At 49.2% G+C, this 12,117-nt stretch overlaps 1 protein-coding gene across 7 annotated transcripts in view; it reads right to left on the bottom strand.

Annotated features, from left to right (window-relative positions):
* The window catches only part of lrrk2 (leucine-rich repeat kinase 2), a 108,198-nt gene that overhangs the window by 46,223 nt on the left and 49,858 nt on the right, over positions 1-12,117 (bottom strand). For all 7 annotated transcript variants that reach the window (XM_071416047.1, XM_071416051.1, XM_071416050.1 and 4 more), the window contains exon 41: positions 11,785-11,945. In XM_071416047.1, the coding sequence (XP_071272148.1) occupies positions 11,785-11,945 (161 nt within the window). The remainder of the gene's footprint in view (positions 1-11,784; positions 11,946-12,117) is intronic.

The following is a 12,117-nucleotide window of genomic DNA, read 5'->3' as shown; positions in this document are numbered from 1 at the left end:
GGAGGACAGAGACAGATAGTAAAATAGAGGAGGAGTCAGGGGCTAGAGGCGGACAGAGACAGATAGTAAAAGAGAGGAGATAGGGGGCTAGAGGAGGACAGAGACAGATAGTAAAATAGAGGAGATAGGGGGCTAGAGGAGGACAGAGACAGATAGTAAAATAGAGGAGTCAGGGGGCTAGAGGCGGACAGAGACAGATAGTAAAATAGAGGAGATAGGGGGCTAGAGGAGGACAGAGACAGATAGTAAAATAGAGGAGATAGGGGGCTAGAGGAGGAACAGAGACAGATAGTAAAATAGAGGAGATAGGGGGCTAGAGGGGACAGAGACAGATAGTAAAATAGAGGAGGAGTCAGGGGGCTAGAGGCGGACAGAGACAGATAGTAAAATAGAGGAGGAGTCAGGGGGCTAGAGGCGGACAGAGACAGATAGTAAAATAGAGGAGATAGGGGGCTAGAGGAGGACAGAGACAGATAGTAAAATAGAGGAGATAGGGGGCTAGAGGAGGACAGAGACAGATAGTAAAATAGAGGAGGAGTCAGGGGGCTAGAGGAGGACAGAGACAGATAGTAAAATAGAGGAGGAGTCAGGGGGCTAGAGGAGGACAGAGACAGATAGTAAAATAGAGGAGATAGGGGGCTAGAGGAGGACAGAGACAGATAGTAAAATAGAGGAGGAGTCAGGGGCCTAGAGGCGGACAGAGACAGATAGTAAAATAGAGGAGGAGTCAGGGGGCTAGAGGAGGACAGAGACAGATAGTAAAATAGAGGAGGAGTCAGGGGGCTAGAGGGAGGACAGAGACAGATAGTAAAATAGAGGAGATAGGGGGCTAGAGGAGGACAGAGACAGATAGTAAAATAGAGGAGGAGTCAGGGGGCTAGAGGAGGAACAGAGACAGATAGTAAAATAGAGAGGAGTCAGGGGGCTAGAGGAGGACAGAGACAGATAGTAAAATAGAGGAGATAGGGGGCTAGAGGGGGACAGAGACAGATAGTAAAATAGAGGAGGAGTCAGGGGGCTAGAGGGGAACAGAGACAGATAGTAAAATAGAGGAGGAGTCAGGGGGCTAGAGGGGGACAGAGACAGAGAGTAAAATAGAGAAGGAGTCAGGGGGCTAGAGGAGGACAGAGACAGAGAGTAAAATAGAGAAGGAGTCAGGGGGCTAGAGGCGGACAGAGACAGATAGTAAAATAGAGGAGGAGTCAGGGGGCTAGAGGAGGACAGAGACAGATAGTAAAATAGAGGAGGAGTCAGGGGGCTAGAGGCGGACAGAGACAGATAGTAAAATAGAGGAGATAGGGGGCTAGAGGAGGACAGAGACAGATAGTAAAATAGAGGAGGAGTCAGGGGGCTAGAGGAGGACAGAGACAGATAGTAAAATAGAGGAGGAGTCAGGGGGCTAGAGGAGGACAGAGACAGATAGTAAAATAGAGGAGGAGTCAGGGGGCTAGAGGCGGACAGAGACAGATAGTAAAATAGAGGAGATAGGGGGCTAGAGGAGGACAGAGACAGATAGTGAAATAGACGAGGAGTCAGGGGGCTAGAGGAGGACAGAGACAGATAATAAAATAGAGGAGGAGTCAGGGGGCTAGAGGGGAACAGAGACAGATAGTAAAATAGAGGAGGAGTCAGGGGGCTAGAGGGGGACAGAGACAGAGAGTAAAATAGAGAAGGAGTCAGGGGGCTAGAGGAGGTCAGGGGGCTAGAGGAGGACAGAGACAGATAGTAAAATAGAGGAGATAGGGGGCTAGAGGAGGACAGAGACAGATAGTAAAATAGAGGAGATAGGGGCCTAGAGGAGGACAGAGACAGATAGTAAAATAGAGGAGATAGGGGGCTAGAGGAGGACAGAGACAGATAGTAAAATAGAGGAGGAGTCAGGGGGCTAGAGGGAGACAGAGACAGATAGTAAAATAGAGGAGATAGGGGGCTAGAGGAGGACAGAGACAGATAGTAAAATAGAGGAGATAGGGGGCTAGAGGAGGACAGAGACAGATAGTAAAATAGAGGAGTCAGGGGGCTAGAGGCGGACAGAGACAGATAGTAAAATAGAGGAGATAGGGGGCTAGAGGAGGACAGAGACAGATAGTAAAATAGAGGAGATAGGGGGCTAGAGGGGAACAGAGACAGATAGTAAAATAGAGGAGGAGATAGGGGGCTAGAGGAGGACAGAGACAGATAGTGAAATAGACGAGGAGTCAGGGGGCTAGAGGAGGACAGAGACAGATAATAAAATAGAGGAGGAGTCAGGGGGCTAGAGGGGAACAGAGACAGATAGTAAAATAGAGGAGGAGTCAGGGGGCTAGAGGGGGACAGAGACAGAGAGTAAAATAGAGAAGGAGTCAGGGGGCTAGAGGAGGACAGAGACAGATAGTAAAATAGAGGAGATAGGGGTTAGAGGAGGACAGAGAAAAATAGTAAAATAGAGGAGGAGTCAGGGGGCTAGAGGCGGACAGAGACAGATAGTAAAATAGAGGAGATAGGGGGCTAGAGGAGGACAGAGACAGATAGTAAAATAGAGGAGATAGGGGCCTAGAGGAGGACAGAGACAGATAGTAAAATAGAGGAGATAGGGGGCTAGAGGAGGACAGAGACAGATAGTAAAATAGAGGAGGAGTCAGGGGGCTAGAGGAGGACAGAGACAGATAGTAAAATAGAGGAGATAGGGGTTAGAGGAGGACAGAGAAAAATAGTAAAATAGAGGAGGAGTCAGGGGGCTAGAGGCGGACAGAGACAGATAGTAAAATAGAGGAGATAGGGGGCTAGAGGAGGACAGAGACAGATAGTAAAATAGAGGAGATAGGGGCCTAGAGGAGGACAGAGACAGATAGTAAAATAGAGGAGATAGGGGGCTAGAGGAGGACAGAGACAGATAGTAAAATAGAGGAGGAGTCAGGGGGCTAGAGGGAGACAGAGACAGATAGTAAAATAGAGGAGATAGGGGGCTAGAGGAGGACAGAGACAGATAGTAAAATAGAGGAGATAGGGGGCTAGAGGAGGACAGAGACAGATAGTAAAATAGAGGAGTCAGGGGGCTAGAGGCGGACAGAGACAGATAGTAAAATAGAGGAGATAGGGGGCTAGAGGAGGACAGAGACAGATAGTAAAATAGAGGAGATAGGGGGCTAGAGGGGAACAGAGACAGATAGTAAAATAGAGGAGATAGGGGGCTAGAGGGGACAGAGACAGATAGTAAAATAGAGGAGGAGTCAGGGGGCTAGAGGCGGACAGAGACAGATAGTAAAATAGAGGAGATAGGGGGCTAGAGGAGGACAGAGACAGATAGTAAAATAGAGGAGATAGGGGGCTAGAGGGGAACAGAGACAGATAGTAAAATAGAGGAGGAGTCAGGGGGCTAGAGGCGGACAGAGACAGATAGTAAAATAGAGGAGGAGTCAGGGGGCTAGAGGAGGACAGAGACAGATAGTAAAATAGAGGAGGAGTCAGGGGGCTAGAGGAGGACAGAGACAGATAGTAAAATAGAGGAGGAGTCAGGGGGCTAGAGGCGGACAGAGACAGATAGTAAAATAGAGAAGGAGTCAGGGGGCTAGAGGAGGACAGAGACAGATAGTAAAATAGAGGAGATAGGGGGCTAGAGGAGGACAGAGACAGATAGTAAAATAGAGGAGATAGGGGCCTAGAGGAGGACAGAGACAGATAGTAAAATAGAGGAGATAGGGGGCTAGAGGAGGACAGAGACAGATAGTAAAATAGAGGAGGAGTCAGGGGGCTAGAGGGAGACAGAGACAGATAGTAAAATAGAGGAGATAGGGGGCTAGAGGAGGACAGAGACAGATAGTAAAATAGAGGAGATAGGGGGCTAGAGGAGGACAGAGACAGATAGTAAAATAGAGGAGGAGTCAGGGGGCTAGAGGCGGACAGAGACAGATAGTAAAATAGAGGAGATAGGGGGCTAGAGGAGGACAGAGACAGATAGTAAAATAGAGGAGATAGGGGGCTAGAGGGGACAGAGACAGATAGTAAAATAGAGGAGGAGTCAGGGGGCTAGAGGAGGACAGAGACAGATAGTAAAATAGAGGAGGAGTCAGGGGGCTAGAGGCGGACAGAGACAGATAGTAAAATAGAGGAGATAGGGGGCTGAGGAGGACAGAGACAGATAGTGAAATAGACGAGGAGTCAGGGGGCTAGAGGAGGACAGAGACAGATAATAAAATAGAGGAGGAGTCAGGGGGCTAGAGGGGACAGAGACAGAGAGTAAAATAGAGGAGGAGTCAGGGGGCTAGAGGAGGACAGAGACAGATAAGAAAATAGAGGAGATAGGGGGCTAGAGGAGGACAGAGACAGATAGTAAAATAGAGGAGATAGGGGGCTAGAGGGGAACAGAGACAGATAGTAAAATAGAGGAGGAGTCAGGGGGCTAGAGGAGGACAGAGACAGATAGTAAAATAGAGGAGGAGTCAGGGGGCTAGAGGAGGACAGAGACAGATAGTAAAATAGAGGAGATAGGGGGCTAGAGGGGAACAGAGACAGATAGTAAAATAGAGGAGGAGTCAGGGGGCTAGAGGCGGACAGAGACAGATAGTACAATAGAGGAGGAGTCAGGGGGCTAGAGGAGGACAGAGACAGATAGTAAAATAGAGGAGGAGTCAGGGGGCTAGAGGAGGACAGAGACAGATAGTAAAATAGAGGAGATAGGGGGCTAGAGGAGGACAGAGACAGATAGTAAAATAGAGGAGGAGTCAGGGGGCTAGAGGGGAACAGAGACAGATAGTAAAATAGAGAAGGAGTCAGGGGGCTAGAGGAGGACAGAGACAGATAGTAAAATAGAGGAGATATGGGGCTAGAGGGGGACAGAGACAGATAGTAAAATAGAGGAGGAGTCAGGGGGCTAGAGGGGAACAGAGACAGATAGTAAAATAGAGGAGGAGTCAGGGGGCTAGAGGGGGACAGAGACAGAGAGTAAAATAGAGAAGGAGTCAGGGGGCTAGAGGAGGACAGAGACAGAGAGTAAAATAGAGAAGGAGTCAGGGGGCTAGAGGAGGACAGAGACAGATAAGAAAATAGAGGAGATAGGGGGCTAGAGGAGGACAGAGACAGATAGTAAAATAGAGGAGGAGTCAGGGGGCTAGAGGGAGACAGAGACAGATAGTAAAATAGAGGAGATAGGGGGCTAGAGGAGGACAGAGACAGATAGTAAAATAGAGGAGGAGTCAGGGGGCTAGAGGAGGACAGAGACAGAGAGTAAAATAGAGGAGATAGGGGCTAGAGGCGGACAGAGACAGATAGTAAAATAGAGGAGGAGTCAGGGGGCTAGAGGGGGACAGAGACAGATAGTACAATAGAGGAGGAGTCAGGGGGCTAGAGGCGGACAGAGACAGATAGTAAAATAGAGGAGATAGGGGGCTAGAGGAGGACAGAGACAGATAGTAAAATAGAGGAGATAGGGGGCTAGAGGAGGACAGAGACAGATAGTAAAATAGAGGAGATAGGGGGCTAGAGGAGGACAGAGACAGATAGTAAAATAGAGGAGGAGTCAGGGGGCTAGAGGGAGACAGAGACAGATAGTAAAATAGAGGAGATAGGGGGCTAGAGGAGGACAGAGACAGATAGTAAAATAGAGGAGAAGTCAGGGGGCTAGAGGGGAACAGAGACAGATAGTAAAATAGAGGAGGAGTCAGGGGGCTAGAGGGGGACAGAGACAGAGAGTAAAATAGAGAAGGAGTCAGGGGGCTAGAGGAGGACAGAGACAGAGAGTAAAATAGAGAAGGAGTCAGGGGGCTAGAGGAGGACAGAGACAGATAAGAAAATAGAGGAGATAGGGGGCTAGAGGAGGACAGAGACAGATAGTAAAATAGAGGAGGAGTCAGGGGGCTAGAGGGAGACAGAGACAGATAGTAAAATAGAGGAGATAGGGGGCTAGAGGAGGACAGAGACAGATAGTAAAATAGAGGAGGAGTCAGGGGGCTAGAGGAGGACAGAGACAGAGAGTAAAATAGAGGAGATAGGGGCTAGAGGCGGACAGAGACAGATAGTAAAATAGAGGAGGAGTCAGGGGGCTAGAGGGGGACAGAGACAGATAGTACAATAGAGGAGGAGTCAGGGGGCTAGAGGCGGACAGAGACAGATAGTAAAATAGAGGAGATAGGGGGCTAGAGGAGGACAGAGACAGATAGTAAAATAGAGGAGATAGGGGGCTAGAGGAGGACAGAGACAGATAGTAAAATAGAGGAGATAGGGGGCTAGAGGGGAACAGAGACAGATAGTAAAATAGAGGAGGAGTCAGGGGGCTAGAGGAGGACAGAGACAGATAGTAAAATAGAGGAGGAGTCAGGGGGCTAGAGGAGGACAGAGACAGATAGTAAAATAGAGGAGATAGGGGGCTAGAGGGGAACAGAGACAGATAGTAAAATAGAGGAGATAGGGGGCTAGAGGGGAACAGAGACAGATAGTAAAATAGAGGAGGAGTCAGGGGGCTAGAGGAGGACAGAGACAGATAGTAAAATAGAGGAGGAGTCAGGGGGCGAGAGGAGGACAGAGACAGATAGTAAAATAGAGGAGATAGGGGGCTAGAGGGGAACAGAGACAGATAGTAAAATAGAGGAGGAGTCAGGGGGCTAGAGGCGGACAGAGACAGATAGTACAATAGAGGAGGAGTCAGGGGGCTAGAGGAGGACAGAGACAGATAGTAAAATAGAGGAGGAGTCAGGGGGCTAGAGGAGGACAGAGACAGATAGTAAAATAGAGGAGATAGGGGGCTAGAGGAGGACAGAGACAGATAGTAAAATAGAGGAGGAGTCAGGGGGCTAGAGGGGAACAGAGACAGATAGTAAAATAGAGAAGGAGTCAGGGGGCTAGAGGAGGACAGAGACAGATAGTAAAATAGAGGAGATATGGGGCTAGAGGGGGACAGAGACAGATAGTAAAATAGAGGAGGAGTCAGGGGGCTAGAGGGGAACAGAGACAGATAGTAAAATAGAGGAGGAGTCAGGGGGCTAGAGGGGGACAGAGACAGAGAGTAAAATAGAGAAGGAGTCAGGGGGCTAGAGGAGGACAGAGACAGAGAGTAAAATAGAGAAGGAGTCAGGGGGCTAGAGGAGGACAGAGACAGATAAGAAAATAGAGGAGATAGGGGGCTAGAGGAGGACAGAGACAGATAGTAAAATAGAGGAGGAGTCAGGGGGCTAGAGGGAGACAGAGACAGATAGTAAAATAGAGGAGATAGGGGGCTAGAGGAGGACAGAGACAGATAGTAAAATAGAGGAGGAGTCAGGGGGCTAGAGGAGGACAGAGACAGAGAGTAAAATAGAGGAGATAGGGGCTAGAGGCGGACAGAGACAGATAGTAAAATAGAGGAGGAGTCAGGGGGCTAGAGGGGGACAGAGACAGATAGTACAATAGAGGAGGAGTCAGGGGGCTAGAGGCGGACAGAGACAGATAGTAAAATAGAGGAGATAGGGGGCTAGAGGAGGACAGAGACAGATAGTAAAATAGAGGAGATAGGGGGCTAGAGGAGGACAGAGACAGATAGTAAAATAGAGGAGATAGGGGGCTAGAGGGGAACAGAGACAGATAGTAAAATAGAGGAGGAGTCAGGGGGCTAGAGGAGGACAGAGACAGATAGTAAAATAGAGGAGGAGTCAGGGGGCTAGAGGAGGACAGAGACAGATAGTAAAATAGAGGAGATAGGGGGCTAGAGGGGAACAGAGACAGATAGTAAAATAGAGGAGGAGTCAGGGGGCTAGAGGCGGACAGAGACAGATAGTACAATAGAGGAGGAGTCAGGGGGCTAGAGGAGGACAGAGACAGATAGTAAAATAGAGGAGGAGTCAGGGGGCTAGAGGAGGACAGAGACAGATAGTAAAATAGAGGAGATAGGGGGCTAGAGGAGGACAGAGACAGATAGTAAAATAGAGGAGGAGTCAGGGGGCTAGAGGGGAACAGAGACAGATAGTAAAATAGAGAAGGAGTCAGGGGGCTAGAGGAGGACAGAGACAGATAGTAAAATAGAGGAGATATGGGGCTAGAGGGGGACAGAGACAGATAGTAAAATAGAGGAGGAGTCAGGGGGCTAGAGGGGAACAGAGACAGATAGTAAAATAGAGGAGATAGGGGGCTAGAGGAGGACAGAGACAGATAGTAAAATAGAGGAGATATGGGGCTAGAGGGGGACAGAGACAGATAGTACAATAGAGGAGGAGTCAGGGGGCTAGAAGGGGTCAGAGACAGATAGTAAAATAGAGGAGATAGGGGGCTAGAGGAGGACAGAGACAGATAGTAAAATAGAGGAGGAGTCAGGGGGCTAGAGGCGGACAGAGACAGATAGTAAAATAGAGAAGGAGTCAGGGGGCTAGAGGAGGACAGAGACAGATAGTAAAATAGAGAAGGAGTCAGGGGGCTAGAGGAGGACAGAGACAGATAGTAAAATAGAGGAGATAGGGGGCTAGAGGGGAACAGAGACAGATAGTAAAATAGAGGAGGAGTCAGGGGGCTAGAGGGGGACAGAGACAGATAATAAAATAGAGGAGGAGTCAGGGGGCTAGAGGGGGACAGATAGTAAAATAGAGGAGGAGTCAGGGGGCTAGAGGAGGACAGAGACAGATAGTACAATAGAGGAGTCGTCAGGGGGCTAGAGGGGGACAGAGACAGATAGTAAAATAGAGGAGGAGTCAGGGGGCTAGAGGAGGACAGAGACAGATAGTAAAATAGAGGAGGAGTCAGGGGGCTAGAGGGGGACAGAGACAGATAGTAAAATAGAGGAGGAGTCAGGGGGCTAGAGGAGGACAGAGACAGATAGTAAAATAGAGGAGATAGGGGGCTAGAGGAGGACAGAGACAGATAGTAAAATAGAGGAGGAGTCAGGGGGCTAGAGGAGGACAGAGACAGATAGTAAAATAGAGAAGGAGTCAAGGGGCTAGAGGCGGACAGAGACAGATAGTAAAATAGAGAAGGAGTCAGGGGGCTAGAGGAGAACAGAGACAGATAGTAAAATAGAGGAGGAGATAGGGGGCTAGAGGAGGACAGAGACAGATAGTAAAATAGAGGAGGAGTCAGGGGGCTAGAGGGGAACAGAGACAGATAGTAAAATAGAGGAGGAGTCAGGGGGCTAGAGGCGGACAGAGACAGATAGTAAAATAGAGGAGGAGTCAGGGGGCTAGAGGAGGACAGAGACAGATAGTAAAATAGAGGAGGAGTCAGGGGGCTAGAGGGGGACAGAGACAGATAGTAAAATAGAGGAGGAGTCAGGGGGCTAGAGGGGGACAGAGACAGATAGTAAAATAGAGGAGGAGTCAGGGGGCTAGAGGAGAACAGAGACAGATAGTAAAATAGAGGAGGAGTCAGGGGGCTAGAGGAGAACAGAGACAGATAGTAAAATAGAGAAGGAGTCAGGGGGCTAGAGGGGGACAGAGACAGATAGTAAAATAGAGGAGGAGTCAGGGGGCTAGAGGAGAACAGAGACAGATAGTAAAATAGAGGAGGAGTCAGAGGGCTAGAGGGGGAGACAGATAGTAAAATAGAGGAGGAGTCAGGGGGCTAGAGGGGGACAGAGACAGATAGTAAAATAGAGGAGGAGTCAGGGGGCTAGAGGGTGACAGAGACAGATAGTAAAATAGAGGAGGAGTCAGGGGGCTAGAGGGGGACAGAGACAGATAGTAAAATAGAGGAGGAGTCAGGGGGCTAGAGGGTGACAGAGACAGATAGTAAAATAGAGGAGGAGTCAGGGGGCTAGAGGGGGACAGAGACAGATAGTAAAATAGAGGAGGAGATAGGGGGCTAGAGGAGGACAGAGACAGATAGTAAAATAGAGGAGGAGTCAGGGGGCTAGAGGGGAACAGAGACAGATAGTAAAATAGAGGAGGAGTCAGGGGGCTAGAGGCGGACAGAGACAGATAGTAAAATAGAGGAGGAGTCAGGGGGCTAGAGGAGGACAGAGACAGATAGTAAAATAGAGGAGGAGTCAGGGGGCTAGAGGGGGACAGAGACAGATAGTAAAATAGAGGAGGAGTCAGGGGGCTAGAGGAGGACAGAGACAGATAGTAAAATAGAGGAGGAGTCAGGGGGCTAGAGGGGGACAGAGACAGATAGTAAAATAGAGGAGGAGTCAGGGGGCTAGAGGGGGACAGAGACAGATAGTAAAATAGAGGAGGAGTCAGGGGGCTAGAGGAGAACAGAGACAGATAGTAAAATAGAGGAGGAGTCAGGGGGCTAGAGGAGAACAGAGACAGATAGTAAAATAGAGAAGGAGTCAGGGGGCTAGAGGGGGACAGAGACAGATAGTAAAATAGAGGAGGAGTCAGGGGGCTAGAGGAGAACAGAGACAGATAGTAAAATAGAGGAGGAGTCAGAGGGCTAGAGGGGGACAGATAGTAAAATAGAGGAGGAGTCAGGGGGCTAGAGGGGGACAGAGACAGATAGTAAAATAGAGGAGGAGTCAGGGGGCTAGAGGGTGACAGAGACAGATAGTAAAATAGAGGAGGAGTCAGGGGGCTAGAGGGGGACAGAGACAGATAGTAAAATAGAGGAGGAGTCAGGGGGCTAGAGGGTGACAGAGACAGATAGTAAAATAGAGGAGGAGTCAGGGGGCTAGAGGGTGACAGAGACAGATAGTAAAATAGAGGAGGAGTCAGGGGGCTAGAGGGGGACAGAGACAGATAGTAAAATAGAGGAGGAGTCAGGGGGCTAGAGGGTGACAGAGACAGATAGTAAAATAGAGGAGGAGTCAGGGGGCTAGAGGGGGACAGAGACAGATAGTAAAATAGAGGAGGAGTCAGGGGGCTAGAGGAGGACAGAGACAGATAGTAAAATAGAGGAGGAGTCAGGGGGCTAGAGGAGAACAGAGACAGATAGTAAAATAGAGGAGGAGTCAGGGGGCTAGAGGAGGACAGAGACAGATAGTAAAATAGAGGAGGAGTCAGGGGGCTAGAGGAGGACAGAGACAGATAGTAAAATAGAGGAGGAGTCAGGGGGCTAGAGGAGGACAGAGACAGATAGTAAAATAGAGGAGCAGTCAGGGGGCTAGAGGAGGACAGAGACAGATAGTAAAATAGAGGAGGAGTCAGGGGGCTAGAGGGGGACAGAGACAGATAGTAAAATAGAGGAGGAGTCAGGGGGCTAGAGGAGGACAGAGACAGATAGTAAAATAGAGGAGGAGTCAGGGGGCTAGAGGAGAACAGAGACAGATAGTAAAATAGAGGAGGAGTCAGGGGGCTAGAGGAGAACAGAGACAGATAGTAAAATAGAGGAGGAGTCAGGGGGCTAGAGGAGGACAGATAGTAAAATAGAGGAGGAGTCAGGGGGCTAGAGGAGGACAGAGACAGATAGTAAAATAGAGGAGGAGTCAGGGGGCTAGAGGAGAACAGAGACAGATAGTAAAATAGAGGAGGAGTCAGGGGGCTAGAGGAGGACAGAGACAGATAGTAAAATAGAGAAGGAGTCAGGGGGCTAGAGGGGGACAGAGACAGATAGTAAAATAGAGGAGGAGTCAGGGGGCTAGAGGAGGACAGAGACAGATAGTAAAATAGAGGAGTCAGGGGGCTAGAGGAGGACAGAGACAGATAGTAAAATAGAGGAGGTGTCAGGGGGCTAGAGGAGGACAGAGACAGATAGTAAAATAGAGGAGGAGTCAGGGGGCTAGAGGGTGACAGAGACAGATAGTAAAATAGAGGAGGAGTCAGGGGGCTAGAGGAGGACAGAGACAGATAGTAAAATAGAGGAGGAGTCAGGGGGCTAGAGGGGGACAGAGACAGATAGAAAGGGATGAAGGAAAGGAATTTGAAACATGCTGAGATTTTCCCTAAATGTCTACACTGAAGGGTTAGTTCCTACCTGGGGTGCCCTCAGAGCTCCTGACCCCCATGCTGCAGCAGCACTGAGCGATGCCGTAGTCTGTGATCTTAGCGATGGTCTCTGAGTCAGTTTTCAGGTTGAATAGCAGCACGTTGTGAGGCTTCAGGTCCCGGTAGATGATCATGGACGAGTGGAGATACCTGGCAATATGGAAGGGAGGTAAAGTGAGGTTGAATAGGGGGGGGGGGGGGGGCAGCAGCACACAGAGACAGTGATGTACAATGCGTCTAAATTGAGAGTTCCCAATATAGATCATGAATTCAAATTTGTTTTTTTGGGGTTTACTATAGACATACTTGGAAATAATTGAAT

The sequence above is a fragment of the Salvelinus alpinus genome, chromosome 9, assembly GCF_045679555.1.
Source record: "Salvelinus alpinus chromosome 9, SLU_Salpinus.1, whole genome shotgun sequence".
NCBI lineage: Eukaryota > Metazoa > Chordata > Actinopteri > Salmoniformes > Salmonidae > Salvelinus > Salvelinus alpinus.
This window is presented reverse-complemented; position numbering and strand designations above follow the sequence as displayed.